This window comes from Cryptomeria japonica, chromosome 4 (genome assembly GCF_030272615.1).
Source record: "Cryptomeria japonica chromosome 4, Sugi_1.0, whole genome shotgun sequence".
Classification (NCBI taxonomy): Eukaryota; Viridiplantae; Streptophyta; class Pinopsida; order Cupressales; family Cupressaceae; genus Cryptomeria; species Cryptomeria japonica.
In genome coordinates, this window is record NC_081408.1 from 185125478 (window position 1) to 185149328 (window position 23851).

General features: G+C 39.2%; 1 protein-coding gene across 1 annotated transcript in view; it reads left to right on the forward strand.

Moving 5' to 3' along the window:
• LOC131028080 (protein ACTIVITY OF BC1 COMPLEX KINASE 1, chloroplastic) overlaps positions 1 to 23851 on the forward strand; it is a 197635-nt gene that overhangs the window by 46050 nt on the left and 127734 nt on the right. Inside the window, exons 2-8 of the mRNA XM_057958288.2 lie at positions 3397 to 3890; positions 4017 to 4223; positions 4366 to 4455; positions 4636 to 4782; positions 22947 to 23111; positions 23252 to 23392; positions 23595 to 23774. Coding sequence (XP_057814271.2) covers positions 3492 to 3890; positions 4017 to 4223; positions 4366 to 4455; positions 4636 to 4782; positions 22947 to 23111; positions 23252 to 23392; positions 23595 to 23774 — 1329 coding nt within the window. The 5' untranslated portion in view covers positions 3397 to 3491. The remainder of the gene's footprint in view (positions 1 to 3396; positions 3891 to 4016; positions 4224 to 4365; positions 4456 to 4635; positions 4783 to 22946; positions 23112 to 23251; positions 23393 to 23594; positions 23775 to 23851) is intronic.

The following is a 23851-nucleotide window of genomic DNA, read 5'->3' on the forward strand; positions in this document are numbered from 1 at the left end:
CCAAGAAGGTCTGAGAGCCAAGTGAAATCTTCAGTCTAGTGTCTTAATGCTCCTCCAATCTGATTGAATCCTCCTCCAAATGTAATCGCCTTACCCAACAAGGAGTCTCCAAGCCAACACATGCACTAAAAGCTCAAATCGTGGGTCTAGAGCCCGCGAACCTGCCTCAGATCAGTCCCACAATATAATTCAAATAGACACCAAAATGCCTTGCAAATTGTCCCAATGATATCGCCTTCTCCTCCAATGAATTTTGGAATCATCACATGTCAAAATCGATGCACATAGAAGATGGCATGAACAAAATCGTGGAAATCCTGGTTCTGCAACCAGTTTGATGATAGCACAATATTAGCTTCAATTTGTCTCCAAACTCATTAATAGATATCGCCTAGGTGCCAAAGGATTATTGCTGTCTAGTTTGCCCAAGAGTATGCATTCAACAAGGTGATCTCTCCAAATCTGAAATCTGAAGCACACCCAAGATCTGATATAAAAACTCCTTATGCTCAATATGGAAAGCTGAATGCTTCAGTTATGCTGACCAATAGGGAGGTATCGTTCCCCAAGATCTTCTGTAGACAACCTGTGTCTTCACAACTCAACAAGAGATAATATGAACAGCTGATGCCCAACATGTGTTTCCCCTCTTCTATTTATTCATTACATAACACGTCACAATCACCTTCTAGAAGATAAGGGTAGGTACACTTTATATTATTTAATTAAACATGTTATTTTAATGTATCTTTAATTTATTAATTAAATAAAATTCACATGTCTCCTGATACGTGTTATCTCCTTATAACATCAAAATATCAAATAATAAAGAGATGTGAAGTCACCAATCACTGCCATGTCGATCCCCTAAACAACTCCTTGGCCTACGAGGGTCAAATATAGGCCAACCTCGACACAAGTGCACGTGCTAAGGAGAAGGGGACATTACATTGTGATGCATAATTTGTATGTTATTGATGTCTCCAATTGTAGTGGAGGGATAAGGGACACAATAGGGGGAATAGTGAAAGATTCCTTAGTAGGTATGGCTCCTTGTAAAAATGGTTAAGGACCATTGGTTAAGGACCACGAGGCCACTTCATGATGATGGTTAAGGACCACATGAGGCCAAGGAGGATAAGGTCCTAACCTTGGGCCTAGGGTTGAGTCAAGGGCACCCTATTGCAATCTTCCCTCCAAACCCTCTAGGGGTTAGTTATTGAGGAAGAAAAGAAAGGGGATCCTCAATCATAAGGGGAGAGAAGAATTACCTGATGGAGGGAAACGGTGTATAGACTCCGCTAGGGAGGCAATCTCATGAGCATGATTAAGGACCACACGAGGCCAAGAGGGACAGGGTGTCCACCCTTGGGCCTTGGGCCTAGGGCCAGAGATATTTAGGGCACCTCATCATGATCATCCTATCTCCATCCTCATTATGGTTGAGCCTATGAGATCATTTGGATTTATGTGCAATAAGTGTGTTTCTCCTTTAACCCTAGAGATGGATGTATTATAGATATTATGTCTACATTATTATCTAACTTGGTTGTAGGTTTCCAAGATAGACTTACCTCATTGTATTCTTAGGTAAGGATTATCTCTCTAAGTTATGTTCCTTGTTTCATTTGGATTTTGTGAATTTAGGGCAAATTACAGGGTAATCCAGGAAAGGGACATTACAATTTGATTCTTTGTCTGATCTAAAAGGAGAGTTCCATGGAGTTTTTTGACAGGGGGATGAGTTTCAGGGACAGGGGACCAAGGGCCTAAGTTTAGGGACGACAACAAGGGGTGGCACAAATACATATAGTGCTTGAAAAATTTAGTTGTAAAAAGATGTGCAAGGAATAAGTATAAGAATTGCAAATGAAACTTTGGCATGGTATGTAAAGTTTAAACTAATAAAATTTAAAAACAAGACAACAATTTCATTGAAATTTGAACATTAACAATGGTGCGTAGAGTTTTGGAACTTTGGGAAAAACAAAGAATAAGTATAAGAATTGCAAATGAAACTTTGGCATACTAAGTGAAGCTTAAAGTTTAAACTAAAAAACTTAAAAAACATGTCAATGACTGCATTAACAATAACAATGGTGGGTGGAGGTTTGGGGTCAAGGGGTAGTGCCCCTTGTAGGGGTTTGGGATAGAGTCCCCAACAAGGTCAAGGGGCAACGCCTCTTGTGCGGTCAAGGAGCAATGCCCCTTGTGGGGTTTGGGGGCAGAGTCCCTAGTGGGATTGAGGGACAATGTCCCTTGTGGGGTTTGGGGCCAATGCCCCTAGGACTCTCCTTGTTGCAATATAGGGTGGGGTCAAGGGGTAGAGCCCCTGCTAACAAGCACAAATAAGGCCTCTGAAATCTCACAAACCTTCATTACGAATGTCATTTTCTTAATTTTATCACCTTTCTAGTTTTGAGTTGGAGTTTGTGACTGGGGCCATGGGAGACTCCTAGGTGTCCCTAGGACAGCTAGAGGACTCTTGGGAGTCCTCGTGATGTCCCACCGTTCCTAATGTCTCCGGTATCTTGGCGGCATCCCAATGGAGGTGGTGGTATGGCAGGGGGACATTTCCCCCAAGTCCGTGTCTTGGAAATGTCCCCGTGTCCCGGATACGTCTCTATCCCAGAAATGTGGGGAAATAGGCAGGAATGCATCCCTTTGGTTCAAGGCTTCCCCTAAAAGTTTTGTTCGACAATAACCTTGTTGTGAAAATAAAGTACACACTAAGAGGATATGTTGAATAGTCCACCTGCTCCTCATCCAACTCCAACACCTCCAGAATGTTAAATCGATGTCCTCTTCCTTGCTATTCCTCTATCATTTCAGTTGCTATTCACTCCTTAACAATGTATAGCAAATATTTTTTTTATTTTTTCTTCCCTTATGCTGCTCTCCATTTGGTTGTTTTTGGATTATTTAACAATTTGCTCTACTTGCCAATATGTTTCAAATCTTTCAGTTTCATTTGATTGTCTGTGTTGTTTCCCTTTTGCACTTGCTAATTTTCACACTGACAAATCTTAATAATGCTTATTGTTTAGAAATGAGTCTGAGCTACTTAGAGGCACAAATATGTAGTATTCAATATTTTAATGTTGGTGTATATGAACATTTTCTTCAAAACAGTTTTAACTATCCTCTTCTTGTAGTATTCTATTTCTATCTCTCTGTTTTGTACGCAAGTTATGGTTAGACTAAGAAGGTAGGACCTATGTCCATGTAAACAAATGTTCAAATGATCTCACCAGTTGCAACTGAAAAATCTGGATAATTGTCTTGTCAGTTGAATTCTTGCTGAATCAATCAGATTCCCCTTCCTGTTGTTGAGCTTGATTGATTTTAATGTTTTTGAAATTTGTACTTAATGTCTTGCTGATTTTCTGTTGGCAGGCCTTTGTATTCTGCGTTTTATTCTACTAAGGCAGGGCACCTGACTAGCTTTTAAGCTTATCACTATTTATTTGCTTCTATACATTCCATCTAGAATGGATGTTACCAGGATGTGGCAATTTGTGCCACAATGTAATAGTTATTTATTGTCTGGGGATTTCAACAAGCCTTCTGGAAGCAGCAGCCATTTTAGTACATTATTTTATCATAAATTATATGACAATAATCTAAATGTAAAAACAAATATAGATTTTCACAAGATAGAAAAGCTAGTACCAGCAAAACAGAAAAGAAATATTCTGGTTAATGCAGTAGCAAGTTCAGTTTCTGGTGTGCAAGAAGCTCCAACAAAAAAGAAAGTATTATTACAAAAAAGAGGAGCAAAAGGTAGTTCAATGATGTTACTTTCTCAGGAGAAGTCAAGTAAAGCTATGGAGGAGCTAGATTTAGAACGAGGGGTTTGCATTCCTTTTCGTAAATATACTCCAGAATTGGTATGCAACCTTTGGTTCTATGAATTATTCATTCATTGGTTTGGTGCAATGTACACTTTTGGTCTTATATAAAACATTAACCTGATCTATTAACTTGTTTGTTCCTTGATTTCATGTATTTTCAAGGTCAGGAAAACTGTTCTACAGTCAAGTGGAACAATATTCTCTCTTATTAGCCGTGGAGTGGAGATCCTCTGGAAATTAGGGCTATACTGGACTACACTCTCCATTGATAAGCTTGTTGGGAGGGGTCCAGAGGTAGTTCCACTGCGTGCAGGGCAACTACGGTCTTTACTTTGTGACTTGGGACCTTCCTTTATCAAGGCTGGTCAGGTAGCTTAAGTTTCTTAGGATGAAATCTTGAGTGTCAATTTGTCACCTTCTATTTGAACTTGCAATAGAATAACCAAGGAAATTCTTTTACTTAGTATGGACACAGTTTCTTATGTAGCTGACACAACTATGAGTTAAACAGGTTTTGGCTAACAGACCTGATATAATACGTGAAGATTATATGAATGAACTTTGCATCCTTCAAGACGATGTTCCTGCATTTCCAAATCAGGTGGATATGGATATTTTGTCTGAAAAATGCTTAATTTGTTTGCAGTTGAGTTTTTGAGATAGTGGAGTTCCTTTCAAGACTAATCATTATTATCCCAAGTATAGTTGCAAATACTGCTACATGTTTGCATGTAAGAAAATCTTCTTCTCTTACTTTATAATGATTCTATTACTTGAGCAGGAGGCTTTCCAAATTATAGAAGAAGATTTAGGTGCACCTCTCGAACGCATATTTAGCAAAATTTCTTCTCAGACAATAGCAGCTGCAAGTTTGGGCCAAGTGTACCGTGCTACTCTTCGCAGTTCAGGGGAGGAGGTTGCTATTAAGGTAAGAAAACATCCCAAAATACATATTAATAATAGTTCCGAACCCAATAAGGCCATCCTTTCTTTGTCCACTTTCCAGAGGAAGTAAATGATTCTAATTTGTACCAATTGTTTTAGTTTGATATTTGGACATTGAATTAATATCTCTAGATTCATTGGTATTTTGCCATTTAGTGCTTGATCAAAAAATGTCTTAATGCTGCTACTTTTGGATGAGTCGTAGAATGCATAGCCTGGGATTATTCTTAAGTTACTTGCTGGTAATGTTATTGGGCCTCCTATAATGATCTTTAATGTACATTGGTTAACAAATTCTCATTTTAGATCAACTATTGTGGTCCTGTTTAATCCTGATAATGGAACATTGGTGTACCTGTGGTTAAATTTCTCTACCCTTTTTATATTCTCACCAACTGAGATAGTGGGCTCAATTAACTTCCCTTTGGAGAGAATGGTTGTTAATGCAGTCTTGAGTTCTATATAGAATGCATCTACAAATTCAGTTTTTATTTTTCCTTCAAAAGATTTAATTACAATTTTCTTTTCAATTATAAGTAGGTTTTGTTCAAATTTTACCTAAATCTTTTCAATTTTCTTCTCTTCTATCTTCATGGAACATGTCTTCTCCATTGTCCTCAAGACCAAATTTCTTGGCTAGTGTACACACTATGGTGCTCATGGAGGATTGTTCAAGGTTCATTACCTCTTGTTGGCAATTCATGTGCTCTTGTTGTTGGGTAACGCAATTCCAATTTTGCTTCATCTTCCCCATGGGACTTCCCAAGCCTGTCACTCGTGCATTCATATTATCCATTCTCACCTTCTTATTTCACTCCTGAGTAGAGATTTCTGGTTTGCAAGGTAGAAATTCTTTGTTGTCAGAAGAATGAATTAATATTTTACAGTTTCCCACAATCCCAATGATTAGAAATCTTCTCTAATACCAAGATGATCCATAGTTTTCTCAATTGTTTTGTAGAAATTACCAAAGCACACAATTAATCATTTGTTCTACTTGAAATACTGAAATGATGGTTCAAGTGGATTGGATGTTGTGCAAACAGAGAAAATAAAATACTGAAAACAAGAAGAAATTCAACTTGAAACACCAAATTTTTATCTTGGAATAGCCAGGGGTGCGGACTGGGGTTGGAAAAATTTAGTTGGTAGCAGCAATTTCTTATCTACTGGATCTTATTAGATCAATAGTAATCAAGTGCAGAGAAAAGATACAACCAAAGTGCATTTTTTATGCCCAATAGCAAGTTGTTAATCCTTTTTTAGCTAAGTCCTTACCAATTTGATCGCTACAACACTCCCACAAGCCTTTGATCCTCATATTTGTCTTCTCCATGTATTCTTATAGGTGCTGGATGATCCTAACTTACACTAAAAGGTTTTCTTTCCCAGAATTTGCAGAGATAGGATTGTTTTGGTCCTTTCACATTCTCGTTTCTTCTTTCCCAAAGTTGCATTTCTGTTGCTGACTTTCCCTTAAATTGCTTTCTCTATTTGTATTAATGATGGTGGCAAATTGTTGCGAAGGATTCTTCTTATGAAATGGCACTCTACCCAATGGGCCAACATCTTAGAGGGGCAATCAAACTCCATAGCACTTACAAGTGAACTAATGGTTTGTGCTTCTCTCTCCCTTCTCCAATCTTCTCATTTGCCCTATCCATTCCCCCATTACCTCATAATCCTCATCATTGTAACTTTTGTTGGTAGTACAGAAAAAAATCAATATATTTGACCCTACATGCAGTCTTTTTAGCCCTATTTGAAAAAAAAACACTTTGGGCAGGCAGGTGCCAAAAACAAAAGGACAATTTTTTAGCACAATGCAAAGATTAAGATATACATGCCAAAAAATTTTAACCTTTAAAACGAAAAAAATGTAATTTCTTTTTTCTCATTTAAAATTTAAAGAAAAGTCAAAATTACAATTCATTTTGAAGTTTTGAAAAATCAGATTGAACTAAAACATTATTTAAAAAAAAGAAACTATGAGAAAAAATAAGAAGCTTTGAGTCTGGCATTTACAAAGGAAAATGAATTGGATAAGGAACGTTAATTATTTAATGTTGATGTAGATACCTGGTTTTGTTTTTCAGTGATTGCATTAAAATCTTCCTCCTCTTTTATTTTTGTTGTGCAAAACCAATGCGCACAGGTTTTCAAAATATTTTAGTTGGGGGGGCCTTGGTGGGTGCACCTTTTAGGATTTGTTTTTTAATCTTTGTTTTTTAATAAGAGGTAGGTATGTGGGGTCTGCCTTGACATTTCCAGGATGATTGAGGGATGTGATGATGTTCCTTGGCTGTCTTGGTGATGCTAGGGCATTCTTAATTCCAACAAACCCTTTCTAGGGGACATCCAAGTTTATAAAGAATGGGAGGACAAGGAGGTGCACTTCTCCCACATCCCTCTATTCCCAAAACATCATGGACATCCAAGATGGTGTCAAGGCTCCAGTCATGTGTCTCCATGGAACACCTGATTTTATGACATCTCTATAAGGGTTCCAGTGTTTGTTGCTTCCTCCACAAGGGGCGATTACTACTGATAACTACTATAGGGCCCCTGAAATTTAGATAGGAGACTCTTCTTTCTTTGCTGCCTTGCCCACAATTGCAGGAAGCATTCAGTGAATGATAAGAGTATCGATCAAAAGGGCATTCAAAATCCACTTTCAAAAAGATGCATTGGAAAACCTGGTTTATTATGTCCAACAGAGAAGCATGATTGACATTCTTGACAGGTGTGCATTCTGCAACAACAACATTGCATGGAGTTGATTAAAAAATTCCTTTTATCAGAAGCAGGTAGAAGAAGGCTTGCTGAGATTCTGCAGGAATGAGGTGAGCATCAGCTAAACCCAAAGCATCAAGCCGTGCAGATCAAGAATTTTATAGAAGACACCATCTGGGGCTCTCACTGTAATGGTCTGGTCTACAAACCCCAGGCCATGCTAACTTTGCCTAAATGGAAATCTGGTCTGTCTATGGAAGAAGCTAATACAGTACCACCTTCTAAGGGCTTTACAGATCCAGGAGGGCATTGTCATAAACATGCTTACATATGATCTGGTCCTTAGTTCCAAGAATTTAAAGTTAAAGGGCCGAATTTCTATCATGCTATTGGCAGGATGCATGATGGTTCAAATGTTAGCTGGGTTGGGAACTACAATGAACTGGGTTGGCTGCTGTTTCTAGTAGGTTACAGGGACCTGACTGATAGGAAAATCAAGTGTATTTAGTTTCTAGATTTCCATTGTTTTGGTTTAGATTTTGGATAGATGCACACATACTCTGATTTACATATCTAGATCTCTGTTAGCAGATGTGGATTAGCTTCATCCCAACTCTTTTTTGCTCTCAGGATCATACAATGTAATAATAAATATGAATTTTCCTGTAAACTGTCATCACAATTGGTTGCTTCCAGACCAGAGCTTGGGTAAATGCACAGAGTTTTATAATTTTCTATGATGTTGTCCTTTATATAAAAAAAGTGTTTGATGCTTTCTCTTTGTGCATAAGGGCCTCACCAGCATGCTTCCATTGAAAGTTCATCCCTCTTTGCTAAATCATCTATTGTCAATACAACTGGGAGGTTGCAAGTACTTGGATAATCGTAAGAATCATGTTAAGGTCTAAGAGGAAAAGGTTGAAACCTCTAGGTTTTGAGACATTATCTCTATCTTTAGTTGGGAGTTATTGGGGCAAAGGTATATTTTTCTTGTTCCCTTATAATGTTGAGTTGTAAAGGTTTTTAGTAAGCTACCTGTTGTGACGTTTTCACACATTGCCCCATTGTGAATGGGGACCCCCTACTTTTTAGGCCCTCTTGGTCTTTTGGCTTTCGTTTTTGAGTCTTTTTGCAGCTATCTCGCCAGTCTCTCTGCTTTGCAAGTGTTTGGGGGTTAAATTGATCAAGTCTGCCTTTCGTTTGAGTGATTTTGGCCAAGTCTAGGGCTCGTTTTGTCAATTTTAGGGTTTCTACCTTTAGTCCTAGATTTTAAGGGTTTCTGTTAGGGTTTTGGAAAACTAAGCATACAACTGGAATCAGGACCCTTCAAGGAACCTCCCAGTAAAATTTGAGCGAATTTTGATCACTTACTATTTTTAGTAAGTCTTTTTTTAGTAAGTTTCACTGCCTCCCGGATTGGTCTAATTCAAATAAAAATCAAACTTACTATTTTTAGTAAGTTTCTATTTTTAGTAAGTGTTTTCCTGACCTATCTTGTCCAAACCCTAACATTTTATGTAATGTCCCCACTCTAGCAGATTGACCAAGTATATGTGCGTTAGCCTAGCTCTACATGGTCCCGAGGGCTAACGAAGGGTTTAAAGGGATCTTGGAGTGTTTTGGCCTAGTCATTTCCAGTTTGGGCCAAAACGAAGTTGATTTACTTAGTTTCAGGCATACTTACTATTTTTAGTAAGTCAGCAGGACACAACGGGGGCTAGTTTTGGTGATTGGATTTGATACTCCTTGGCGAGAGCTTTCCGACGAGCTATCACTCACGCTATTCGGAGTCCGATTGCTAATATATTTTAATGCCTGAAGTTTTATTAAAGTAACATTTAATTTAATTGTAAAATATTAAAGTGTTACTTTAATATTTATTTTATGGAGATATGTGTAAATCAAAGGGGCAACCAAGGGAGACATAAGTGAATATTTTAATATGTTTTATATTGAACATGTTTTATCCCACATTGCTTGGGTGAGTTGGGTCGCCCCTTGGAGAAAGAATAAAAGGGAGCTTTTGTGGCTTCATTGGATAGGTGGAATATGAGAAGAATTTGGTGTGTGAGTTGCAGATCCGTTCTTGGCATTAGAGGACGTCTATCCTCTCTTGTGACATTCTAGACGTCATTCCCTTGGGGTTTGGCCTTTGGAATCCTTTGCTATCAGCTTCATTTACAGGCAGATTGGGTGCTTTTCCAGCTACAAGCAGCAGCATTATTTGGTTGCATTTCCAGCTAAGGCCGCGACACTATTCACACGGGTACTATTCACGTGGCACTATTCATGCGGGTACTATTCACATGGCACTATTCACGCGGCACTATTCACCTGGCACTATTCATGTTACTGTAGCAGCAGAATTAGAAACTTTGGTTGGAACATTATGTGAAAATGCTGGAGTATTTAGTGAGTTGAAAATAACCTGCTATGTATTTGATTTTTGTTAATTCTGGAAATAATATTATAACAGCAGTAGTTCAATTTCCAGCTTGCCTATTATTGTAAATTCTTTTTAGTTCATGTTATGTGGTTTCATACCTGTGCAAAGACTTAAAAACAAAAAAAAACATTGAAACATTAAACAGAGGAATAAGGAGTTGGCTGCAAACTGTTTGACTAAATTCCTATCAGCAGTGGGGTTAGTTTTTGGGCATTCTAGGGTGTCCATTACAGTGGTATCAGAGCAGAAGATTCTGCCATCTTGTGGGAAACTTTCACCAAAACATATTGCAGAAATAAAACAGGTCCAGAATGTATGATTGAGCATGCGACAGGGGCATTATAATTTTCGTAATACCAGGGCCAGACAAAATAGAAATCCGGATAGTCAGAGTGAGCAGTCTAGTTCATCCGTGCAGGTGGACATAGAATCCAGTCATACAGACATAGAGGAAATATTCTTCGATCAGGACAGCAGTATGGGCAGAGAAACGGGACTCGCCCGGACTCGCCCAAACTCGGCGAGTCCGAGTACGAGTCATGCTCAGCGAGTCCTAGGGACTCGGACTCGTCCGAGTCTGGGGAGTAAACTCGCCAGACTCGCCGAGTTGGCGAGTTTGGCTCAAAATCGCCAAACTCGGCGAGTCCTGAGCCCCAGACTCGGCTACTGGATGGGTTAATAAAATGACAAAAAAAAACATTTTAAAAAGTTTTTTTTAAAAGTAATAAGTCTTTTTGGAAGAGTCAGGAGCGAAATTTGACATTTTGGTCTCTCCGTCAGGATTATTTTATGGAATATAACATTTAAGTATAAGTGTACTTTAAGTTATATTCCATATATACTGTCAGGATGTTTGAGAGTGGTTTCGAGCCTCTAGGAGTTATATTGCAAAATCTAGTTTTTGGAGGATTCTTCAGTTTTCCAGACTTAGTCAAATTTCAGGATCAGGACATTCCAGACTTAGCCAAAATTCAGGGCATTTGAAGATCAGGATGACATTCCAGACTTTATCACTCACCAACTTGACCTAGCTCGGACCTTCAAGAATGATACTCACTCACCAAGCAAGACCCAATTAGCAACAAGAGCAAAACCAGGCCCTAAGGAAGACTCTCAAAGAAACCCTAATTCAGACTTGTAATAAGTTTTTTTGGCCTCGCGGGGTGCTGCCCCTCGACCTCGCCCTGTATCGCGACAAGGAGCGCGCAAGGGGCGCTGCCCCTTGACCCCACCTTAGCGGCGCTGCCCCCAAACCCTCGTCGAAAAATATGGGGGGAAACTACGTCGATAGAAGTAGAGAAAATTTAACCTCCGAGTCTGACATTGATTGGATCGACCAGGTAGATATAGAGGTTGAGACTGTAGCCATGGCAGAGGAGGAGCGGAGAGCACGAGCACAGACAGGAGATTTAGAGGCAGATAGTGACACGGATGTTCCTGATGTTGGTGAGCATGGCATGGTGTCACGAGGAGCGGCTATGGCAGTCGAACCATCTAGGACCTACCTTAGACGCCTTCGCAAGGGGTCGGGGCCGGAGGGTGCAGGCTCCTCTGAGCCATAGACTTGTACTTGTATTTACCTTTGGTATTTGTATGAAACATTTGATGATGATCATATGATGACATGGATTTTTTATTCCATGAGTTTTGTAATATTGTATACATTTGACAATATTTATATATCTATGTTTGTTATTTTCTTCAGCTACAATTTGCGTTTATGCTTATGTGATTGATGTATACTTGTGTATGTAATCAAATGAGCTGAGTTTGATGATGTTATTGTGTCTTTAAGGTGTATTCAATAAAGGGTGTCTGAAACAAGTTTTAAATATTTAAAAATCTCTAAATTTCTTGAGTTTTTCACTATCCCGAGTCCAGCCGAGTCCGAGTCCGAGTCGGACGCCGAGTCCCGAGTCCGAGTCCGAGTCGGCCTTGCCGAGTCCGAGCCGAGTCCGAGTCCCGTTTCTTTGAGTATGGGTGACCGAGATGAGAGGAATATCGTTCCAGATCAGGGGGAGGTAATGTTCAGACAATTGCTGGGTACGTTAGAGCAAGGGCAGCGTATGCAACAGGAGCAGAATAGGCGAATGGACATGATGTTGCAGCTTATGGCTAGACAGATGGACGTTAATATTAATCTAGGTGAGGCCAACAATGGAAACAATAACAATGGGGGAAACGATAACAATAGGGGCAATGATAATAATGGAGGCCGAGGCAACAACAATGGCCCTGAGAATAACATTAATGGTAATAATGGACATGGCAACAATGGAATTGAGGCGGATAACTTTAGACACATTGCACACCCAGCTCGAACAGCGAGCTCGAGACCTCTTCTACCCACCTTTCCACCTAGGGATCCGGTTCAACCAGTGAACGAACCGCAGATTACTGAGTTACAGGGTCAGTTCAGGAGGGACTGGGAGGCCAGTGGACCCGAGTTTCAGGCAGATATTTCCCTCAGAGATTATATGGACTTGAGGATGAGACATATGCCTAGAGCAGGAGGGAGGAATCAGAATTTGGAGCTGAGGAAGAAAGTTGGAAAACTTTCCTTGCCTTATTATGATGCTTCAGGGAAGATGACTGCATGAGCTTGGGTGCAGAAGGTAGATACATACTTGCAGCTAAATCCTATGCCTGAGGATGAGGCTATCAAGTATGCGGCTATGCATTTGGACGGCGTTGCGCATGAATGGTGGCATCATGGCATGGTGACTCTGGGGCATAATCAGATTACATCCTATGAGGAATTCACAGAAAGATTGATTGAGAGATTTGACACTAGGGATCCCGAGTTACATTTCAAGGAGCTAGCACAGTTAAAACAGTCAGGTTCAGTGGATGCTTACATCGCCGAGTTTCAGCGTTTGTCTGTACTTGTTACTGATATCTCTCCTAGGAGATTGGTGGTGTTATTTTGTGATGGGCTTGCTGATCCATTACGTGGTTGGGTGAAGGGACATGATCCACTCACCTTAGCAGAAGCAACTAAAAAGGCACGAGATTTAGCCCCTTCGGTATACAAAGGAAAATACCATTCAACAGATTCTTCCTACCGCAAGGACAAAGACAAAAAACCATTTCAGAAAGAGTATAACAAACCCAAAGAAGGATCAAAAGGACTAGACAGTGAAACCTTGAATGAACTTCGAAAGAAGAAACTGTGCTTCCAGTGTAGAGAGCCTTGGGACTTATCTCATAAATGCCCTCTCAAGGCTAAGGCAAATCAAATGGACTATTTTTCAGCAGAGGAGTCAGAGTCAGAGGGGGAGGATCAGCACTCCGATTCAGATGAGGGTAACATGATAGAGGAGAGCAGCATTCCTAAGGATGATAGATTGTTGGCACGCTTGACAGGGGCCCAAAAGGCAATCACATTTAAGGTCAGGGGTACTATCCAGGGGCAGAAAGTGATATCTCTCATTGACACTGGGGCTACACATAACTTTATAGATACACAATTGGTAGCCAGGAGAGGTTTACAGACAGAGGAGCATGATGGTTTTAGGGTCATGGTGGCTAATGGCCAAAAGCTATTATGTACTCAGAAGGTTTCAAATCTTCACATTAGATTTGGAGATGGCTATGAGTTGGAGGATGATTTCTACGTTGTGGACATGGGAGATTACGACGTCATCCTCGGTATGACATGGATGGCATTGCTGGTTGAGTTCACTTTCAACCTAGCGAAGTTGGAAATGAGGTTTCAGCATGAGGGTAGGACTGTTGTTCTCAGGGGACTTTCAGATGGGAGTTGCAGGGTAGTCTCTTTGAAGAGAATGGAGAGACTTTTTCGACATAATGACATAGAGTGGGCAACAGAGTGCTTAGTTATGCCAACTTCACCGGAGCCTCGGGTGAAGAGTCATCCACCAGATATACAGGAGATTCTTGACAGGCATGCCAAGGTATTCAGTGATATTCCTCACGGGGTTCCTCCTGACAGGGGTGCAGAGCATGTTATTGAGCTCGAAGAGGGAGCCAAACCAGTGATGATCACTCCCTATCGTCATCCTAAGAAACATAAAGATGAGATAGAGAAGGCAATTAAGGAGTTGTTGGAAATGGGGCACATCAGGCCTAGCAAAAGCCCCTTTGCTTCAGCTGTAGTTTTGGTAAAGAAGAAGGATGGGACAATGCGCATGGGCACTGAATAAGAAAACAATTAAAAACAGGTATCCCATTCCTAGGATTGATGAGTTGATTGATGAGTTGCATGGGGCATGCTTCTTCACCAAAATTGATTTGCGATCCGGATACCATCAGATCAGGATGAGAGCAGAGGACATTGAGAAAACAGCCTTATGATGTCACTATGGCCACTTTGAGTTTATGGTTATGCCATTTGGACTAACCAATGCACCCGCTACATTTCAGAGTTGTATGAACCAGGTATTCAGGGAGCAGCTGAGGAGATTTGTCTTGATCTTCTTTGATGACATCTTGGTCTTCAGTAAGACCTGGGAGGAACATTCACAGCATTTGGAGGAGGTATTATCTATCCTAGAGAGAGAGTCTTTATATGCCAAGGAGTCTAAGTGTGAGTTTGGTATGACAGAATTACTATACCTTGGGCATATTATTAGTGCAGATGGAGTTCGAGTAGACCCTGAAAAGATTAGAGCTATAGTAGATTGGCCTACTCCCATGAACCTCACACAAGTTAAGGGGTTCTTTGGTTTATGCGGGTTTTACAGGAGGTTTGTTAAGGGGTTTTCACAGACTGCAGCACCTTTGACAGACCTCACTAAAAAGGGAGCCTTCGTATGGACAGAAGCAGCGCAGCGATGTTTTGACCACTTCAAACAAGTGATGTCATCTTGTCCGGTTTTAGCTCTACCAGATTTCACGAAGCCATTTGAACTTCAGTGTGATGCTTCAGGTGATGGGATAGGGGCAGTATTGATGCAGGAGAAACATCCCATTGCATTCGAGAGTAGGAAGCTCCAAAGTGTTGAGAGGAGCTATTCTATCTATGACAGGGAGATGTTGGCCATAATGCATGCATTGGCCAAATTCCGATCATACTTAGTAGGTGGACGGTTTGTGATCAAAACTGATCACAATAGCATAAAATATTTCATGAGCCAGCGTGATCTTAATGACCGGCAACAGAAATGGGTTACTAAATTGCAGGCTTATGACTTTGACATAGAGTTTGTCAAAGGTAAGAAAAACGTGGTGGTTGATGCCTTATCTCGGAGACCTCACTTATGTACTCTGGCAGAGATTTCAGGAGATTGGAGAGATCAGATTATAGCAGAGTATGTCGGAGATGCTTGGGCTTCTGGATTGATTTCAGGTACTATACAGGATGATCGCTATGAGGTGATAGATGGATTGATCAGAGTTCAGGACGGGGTTTATTTGATTCCGTCATCACATTTGAGAGAGGTGATACTAAAGGCATTTCATGATGCACCCACAGCTGGGCATCCGGGGATCTTCAAGACCTACAAGCAGATCCGAGAGCGGTTCTCATGAAGAGGGCTCAAGGATGATGTTCAGAGGTATGTCAGGGAGTGTGCGGTTTGTCAACAGAATAAGGGAGAGCACACATTTCCTGCAGGTTTATTACAGCCCTTGCCCATTCCTGATAGGAAATGGGAAAGTATTTCGATGGACTTCATCACTGGGTTACCACGAGTGCAGGGAAGGGATTGCATCTATGTGGTGGTGGACCGCTTGACGAAGTTCGCTCACTTCTTTGCTATTCCGTTCATTTACACAGCAGCACAGGTGGCAGATCTTTTTTTTAGAGAGATATTCAAGTTACATGGGTTGCCCAGATTCATTGTCAGTGATCGGGATAGTAAGTTTATGAGTGTTTTTTGGCAGGAGTTGTTTAGGTTGTGTGGTACAGATCTTACACCTAGCACTAGTTATCATCCGCAGACAGATGGGCAAACAGAGATTGTGAATAAATGGGTGGAGGGATATTTGAGGAACTATGTAACTGCACAACAAAAAGCTTGGGTCAGATGGTTGCATATGGGAGAGTATTGTTATAACACCACTTATCATATGTCCATCAGGATGACTCCTTTCATGGCACTCTATGGTTATGATGCACCTAGCTTCATGGATTTAGTTTTGGGGGACAGCAGAGTGCCCAAAGCCAAAAACTTATTGCAGGATAGTCAGGACATCCTGAAAGTGCTCAAGGAGAATATACAGTAGGCCCAAAATCAACAGAAATTGTACGCTGATCAGCACCGAATAGAGCGCAGTTTCGAGGTAGGGGATATGGTTTACTTGAGGCTACAACCATATAGACAGTCATCACTCAAGAAGAGCGGAGCTGAAAAGTTGAAGCCTAGATTTTATGGTCCCTACAGGGTGATTCGCAGAGTGGGCGAAGTCGCCTATGAGCTTGAGCTTCCAGAGGGCAGTCGGGTGCACAATGTATTTCATGTGTCTAGGCTTAAGAAAGCTATTGGTTAGAGTGTAGTACCTTCTGCAGATTTACCTTCTTTGGATGAGGAGGGGAAGCTCGTGTTAGTACCTGAGGCTATTCTGGACACCAGAGAGAGGAAACTCAGAAACAGGATAGTGAAGGAGTATTTGGTCAGATGGAGAGACCTGCCGGAGGAAGATGCTACATGGGAGAATGAGCAGGTGATACAACAGGCTGGACTGAGATTGCTCGAGGACAAACAATTTCAAGGGGGGCGGACTGTAATGTCCCCACTCTAGCAGATTGACCAAGTAAATGTGCGTTAGCCTAGCTCTACATGGTCCCGAGGGCTAACAAAGGGTTTAAAGGGATCCTGGAGTGTTTTGGCCTAGTCATTTCCAGTTTGGGCCAAAACGAAGTTGATTTACTTAGTTTCAGGCATACTTACTATTTTTAGTAAGTCAGCAGGACACAACGGGGGCTATTTTTGGTGATTGGATTTGATACTCCTTGGCAAGAGCTTTCCGACGAGCTATCACTCACGCTATTCGGAGTCCGATTGCTAATATATTTTAATGCCTGAAGTTTTATTAAAGTAACATTTAATTTAATTGTAAAATATTAAAGTGTTACTTTAATATTTATTTTATGGAGATATGTGTAAATCAAAGGGGCAACCAAGGGAGACATAAGTGAATATTTTAATATGTTTTATATTGAACATGTTTTATCCCACATTGCTTGGGTGAGTTGGGTCACCCCTTGGAGAAAGAATAAAAGGGAGCTTTTGTGGCTTCATTGGATAGGTGGAATATGAGAAGAATTTGGTGTGTGAGTTGCAGATCCGTTCTTGGCATTAGAGGACGTCTATCCTCTCTTGTGACATTCTAGACGTCATTCCCTTGGGGTTTGGCCTTTGGAATCCTTTGCTATCAGCTTCATTTGCAGGCAGATTGGGTGCTTTTCCAGCTACAAGCAGCAACATTATTTGGTTGCATTTCCAGCTAAGGCCGCGACACTATTCACACGGGTACTATTCATGTGACACTATTCACGCGGGTACTATTCACGCGGGTACTATTCACGCGGGTACTATTCACGCGGCACTATTCACGTGGGTACTATTCACCTGGCACTATTCACGCGGCACTATTCACCTGGCACTATTCATGTAGCACTATTCATGTTACTGTAGCAGCAGAATTAGAAACTTTGGTTGGAACATTATGTGAAAATGCTGGAGTATTTAGTGAGTTGAAAATAACCTGCTATGTATTTGATTTTTGTTAATTCTGGAAATAATATTATAACAGCAGTAGTTCAATTTCCAGCTTGCCTATTATTGTAAATTCTTTTTAGTTCATGTTATGTGGTTTCATACCTGTGCAAAGACTTAAAAACAAAAAAAAACATTGAAACATTAAACGGAGGAATAAGGAGTTGGCTGCAAATTGTTTGACTAAATTCCTATCAGCAGTGGGGTTAGTTTTTGGGCATTCTAGGGTGTCCATTACATTTTAAAACACTTACTATTTGGGAAAATCTATTTTGGCAGGTTCATCCCTGAAGACGCTGAAGATTGAACGTTCCTGAAGATCATTTCTAAATCTGGAAGAGTCAGAAGGTAGACAAGTGTGATCAAAATTTGGCTAAGTATAGGAACCAATCCAAGAGTGGAAAGCTCAAAAAAATCATCCAAGTTTGGAAAGCAACGCGAAAATCCATTGGCAAACCAATTTGACATCCAAGTGAAGGAGTTTGACATCAAGGAAGGAAGAAATGATGAATTTCCTTCCCTTAGGCAATCCAGTGCCCATGCCATGGAGAAAACCAAAATCATGAATTCCATGCCTTAGTGAAAAATCCACCAATGCACAGGAAAGGGCGCCAAAACAAGGGAGTCAAGGAAGAACTCCAAAGTGTGAAATTCCTCATTAAGTACAAAATTCCACCCTAGGAATACACATGGCACCAAATAGAAGGAGCCACAGAATTCATGGAAAATAGTGAATTCCTCCCTCATAAAGAAATTGCGCCCATGCCCGGCAAATGGCGCCAAACAAGGGTGTCCATGGAAAGCATCAAAAAAGTAAAAAATCCTTGCCTTAAGGAGATTTGCGCCTAGACAGGATGGGAAGGGCGTCAAATCCCCCCCGCCTTGGAAAGATGAAAAATTGCACAATTCCTCCTTCATGGATAAATAGCGCTCAAGGAAGGATTAAGGCGTTAAAGAAGGAGCATCAAGGAAAGTCCAAGATGGAAGGAATTCCATCACAAGGGAGAAATAGCGCCTAGGAATGATGAGGGGTGCTAAATTAGAGTGTTCAGGAAAAATGCACAAGGCATGGAATTCCTCCTCCAATTCAAAAATCCACCCAAGGCATTTGCATGGCGCTAAAGGAAGGTCAACGTGGAAGATGGAAGGAATTGTGAATTCCATGACAAGGTAAAAAATCCACTTCAAGCCAAGTCAAGGTGCCAAATGGAGGTAGGAATGGAAAATATGAAGAAGGATGAATTCCTTGCCTTATGAGGAATTGCGCCTTAGGGAAGATTCAAACTCTAAAACTCCATTGTCATGGAGAATCAAAGAAAACCATTATATAATGAAATCCACAGAGATGAGCTTCAAAACGACTAAGGCATGGAAGAAATGCAACATGATGAAATTCCACCATGCAAAGTGAATTCCACACCCAAGCTGGAAAACTGAGGAAATTGTCTAAGGCATGAAAATCCAAGGGTCAAGGAGGAATAGAAAAGCGGAAATCCCCTTATCCGAAATTTTTTATAGATTTCGAATCATGAGAGAATTCTCTCTCTCCTGGACCCGAGCCCTAAATTTTAGGAAAGTTCCTAAAAAATAGGAGATGTTGAAAAATCATTGAAAATCTTTTCCAGAGCAAGGCAAGTTCAAAAACTTCAAGAAAATAGTTCCAGAGTCAGAGATTATCCCTCTTGAAGTTTTCTATCTCCAGGGTTTTTCTCGCCAAGTGGCAGCCGAGTCAACGGACGCTGAATTAATGAAGCATCTTGTTGCATGCAGCCATCACATTCATGGCATTATGGCAGATTCCTTCTGCATGCAGCCGTCACATTCAGGAGATGATGGTGCATTTATGCCATCATGGGCAATTTTTGCATGAGGGTACATTCATTGCATAGTGGGCACTTTTTGAATGTAATGGTTAATTAATGCTTTATGGGCACCATTTTTGGGCTTTTAGAATAGTTGTATATGGGCTTAGTGGGCATTTGTAATGTCCCCTGCCTGATCTATTTAAATATACTAAAATTGATAGATTTTCTTCAATAAGTTATTAATAGTGCTTGTCTATTTTTCTTATTAGCTGATTAATTTCATTATTCATAGTTCTTAATATAGATATCAAACCCTGCTACTACTTCAGTTTAAGGGAGAAGGGTTTACATATGTTACCAAAGTGCTTAGAGACAAACTACAATAGGTTCCCTCAAAGTTTACAGATCCAAGCCCTTACCTATCTTGGGTCTATACCCTCAAGGCTTATGGGTCGCTGATCCCCACCCTATCTTGGGACTTAACATATTGCTTGGATTTAGACTGCCCCTCTTTGAAACATCTCAATCCCGTCTTCTTAAATACGGAAAGTAATAACATGATTTAGACTATAAGTATATATATTTCTTATGTATTATGAATATATATATGAAATTAAGTATGACTGTCGTACATATTGCAGTCCATATTAGTATTACTATTAATTCTGCATAAGAACAATATTGGGCTTCATATATTAAGCATACTTATTAAACACATCCCCATGCATACCACCAAGAACAAGGATGTTACTGCCTGTAACTTAATAACAGTTCTGATCTGATCTGATCCATGGTGATCTTACTAGATGCTTTTGATTCCTTTCCTTTATATCTCTCAATGTGAGGGAGAGGTCACACCTCTTCATCATGTATACCCTTTGGCAAGAGATACACCCTTTCACCATTAGCACCCTTTGAAAGAGTGCAACTCTTCATTATTTCTGCCCTTTGAAAAGACACAACCTCTCATAATCAGATCTGCACTTATTATTTAAATCAGATCTGCACTTCTCATTTCCAAATTATTCCCCCCCTCAAATGAGGTTCTCTTCTCCCTTTTATATCTCATTGTTGAGGGAGTCACAACTTTTCCTTTCATGTCTTTTGACTTTTCATTAACTTAATTTTTAATTAATCATATTTAATTATATTATTTTATATTTTAATTTTATTATTATCATTTATTATTAAAATTTATTTCAAAGTGGGGCCATTACATATATATTTATTATATGGTATAAGTGAAAAAGAATCAATGTACGTATTATGAGAATAATTGGTTATTGCTGAACCTATTTATCAAGTTGGTATTAACAGCGTTATTTATATCATTATATTATGTTACATTAACAGCATTATATTATGTTACCTACATTTTATTACATTACATTATCAGTACTATATTACATTGGCAGTATCATACCACACTGACAATATTATATCAGATTTTATTAACTGTATTAGCTTCAGGTTACATTAACATCATTATGTTATTTTGGCACCTTTAAGTTATACTAGATTAACAGTGTTTTTATGTTAATACATGCCTCCTATATCATATTAACAGTATAAGTTGTATTAACAGTATTAAATTATATTAATAGTATCAATATTAAATTGCATTAGTAATATTAATTGTATTAACAATATTAAATTCTATTAATAGTATTAATTGTATTGTATTAGCACCATATGATATTGTTAACAATCATCATAGTCATACCCGTAATGTTTCCAAGACTCCTGATGACTTTTTTGGTCTTTCCCGTATTCTCTTCCTTTTCTTATTCTTCCTTGTGTGTCCTCTTTGGAGGAAGGTGGTCGAAGGTATTTAATTTCTTTGACTGGCTATGACCTTTCCTAAAGAATATGACTCCCCATTGAGTCGCACCTTTTCTGATTAAAATTTGTTATTCTTAAACACAACTTAATGCATTGGTAATTTGATCGGTGCTTTCCGAATAAACAAATTTTGATATAAGTAATGCACACAAATAAATTCTGAATAATTCTATTAATAATAAAATGTGATTCACATATTACTAAATAATTTGTGTATAATAAATTTCAATATTAATTTGTGAATAATAATAATAATATTTAATAATTAAATATTAATAAATATTAATAATAATATTTAATAATTAAATATTAATAATTTCAAATAATCATTTGTTGATTATATTAGTTTATAATAATAATTGTTTCATTTAGATTATAAATAACGATCAAGGAGGGGACATGACAGCATTAATTGCCGATTCCCACCTTGTTGCATCTTGAGTGGGGAATCTTTAGGGTTTGCATGTAGTCAATGCCAGGAGCCTATATAAAGGGGTGACCGCTCTCATTTGTAAAGGAGGAGAGATTATTGTTTGAGATTGTTGCATCAAGATTGTTGAAGTTGCCAACTTAATACATTGTTTGATTTTGATGGTGTATTCTTGTTCTATTTTAGCAATCCACATGGTCTTGCTCTCTTCAATTAGAATAGATTTTGCTTTATGTTGTTAGATGAACTGGATTTGATAGGATTGCTTGTTGCAAAATTCGTGCTCATACTTTTGGTGTGCAGCTGATTGTTGCATATCGTGCAAAGTTAGCTCGAGCCTCCGTTATTTGTGTATGTTTAACTTTGATTATTAGTAGAGATTGTTCGATTTGATGGTTTCTACTGATGATTTGAAAATCTTAAACACACCCTTTGAAGATTGCACCGCCTTCGTGTAGTTGTGCATTGCTGGCAAGGTGAAGCGTGGTTGGATTTTGCACAAGTAATCCCGTCTCCGTGTTCATAGGACTAGATTAGCCTTAGCTTAGTCCTCTAAACCTTTCCTCATTTACTTTTCCGCATCTCTTAAATCCAAAAATCCAAAAAAATAGGGCTTTCATTGCAAATCATTCACATAAAAATCCTTGAACTCGCATAAGTTTGTTACCCTCTTCAAGTGAATACGTAAGGCCCCTTGGGTTAACAACAAACCCATCAATCAACTGAGTCACGTCCACGCACTGAAGGAACCTTGGAGTTAGCAGTTTGAACTTTTTTGTGCAATCTTTTAGCATACGGACTAATTTTGATCAAGAGAGAGTAAGGTGACCGTTGGTAACTTTATTCTGTGTTTGATGCTGTCATATCAAACACGTCAACACTACCCATTTAGAAGTTTTTGCAAACAGAAAATGCCACATACCATTGTAGGATTTAGTGAATTGAGACAACTCCTACTACAGTGAATTTGATTATTGTGTTTTTCATAAGTCTAGAAAGTGTGTTTTGCATAAGTCTAATCCAATGAATTTAACAACATTGAAACCATGCAAACTTTGTGTCCTCACTAAACACCTCAAAGTCCTATCATTATATATTGAATCAAAGATGGAAAGAGAAAATGGACTTCATTGTTATAACTTATAACAAGACAGGTAAAACATTGCACGTTATATTTTTTTAAACCTTTTTGTGTCTTCACATTTGCAGGTGCTAAGGCCAGGAATTGAACCTATAATTTATAAGGATCTCTTCCTTTTTCGAACTCTAGCTTCCTTTTTGAATGGCATTAGTCTTCAGAAGCTTGGTTGCAATGCAGAGCTTATTGTTGATGAATTTGGTGAAAAGTTGCTGGAAGAACTTGATTATACACTTGTAAGTTTACAATGCATTATGAGTGAGTCACCACTTCACTTCTTTGGTAGAGTTTATATTGCTAGAATTAAGATGGTTTCTCTTATGATTACTTTTTAATGCAGGCTATGCTGGGTGTTTGCTTATGATTATTCTTGTAGGAGGCACGTAATATTAAGGACTTCTTGGAAAACTTCAAAAATGATCCAACAGTTAAGATTCCTCTCGTATATACAGATCTTTGTGGTTCACGGGTTCTTGTGATGGAATGGATTGATGGCATCCGTTGCACTAATCCACAGGTTGGCTATTTAATGCTAGATCACATCAATGTCATATCTAATAGTCATCTCATAGATCTGACATCATGTACACATAAAAAAAATCTTAATTGTTATATTTTCATTTTTATTTGTATGCAAACCCAATCTTGTAGAGAATGTGCTTGAACCCCATTATACTTTGCAAGGTCTTGCAACTGAAAGGGTTTATCATTTGTAATAGGCTATAAAAGAAGCTGGCATTCGTGTTTCTGATTTTCTCACAGTTGGCGTATCTGCTGCTTTGAGACAACTGCTAGAATTTGGTTTGTTTCATGGAGATCCACATCCTGGGAACATTTTTGCAATGCGTGATGGACGCATTGCATATGTCGACTTTGGAAATGTTGCAGTGCTTAGTCAGGTTTGTTAAAATATGCATTTAAATTGTAACTGGGGCATGGCTTTTCTTCTTTTTGTTTTATCAATAATGTGCCCTGC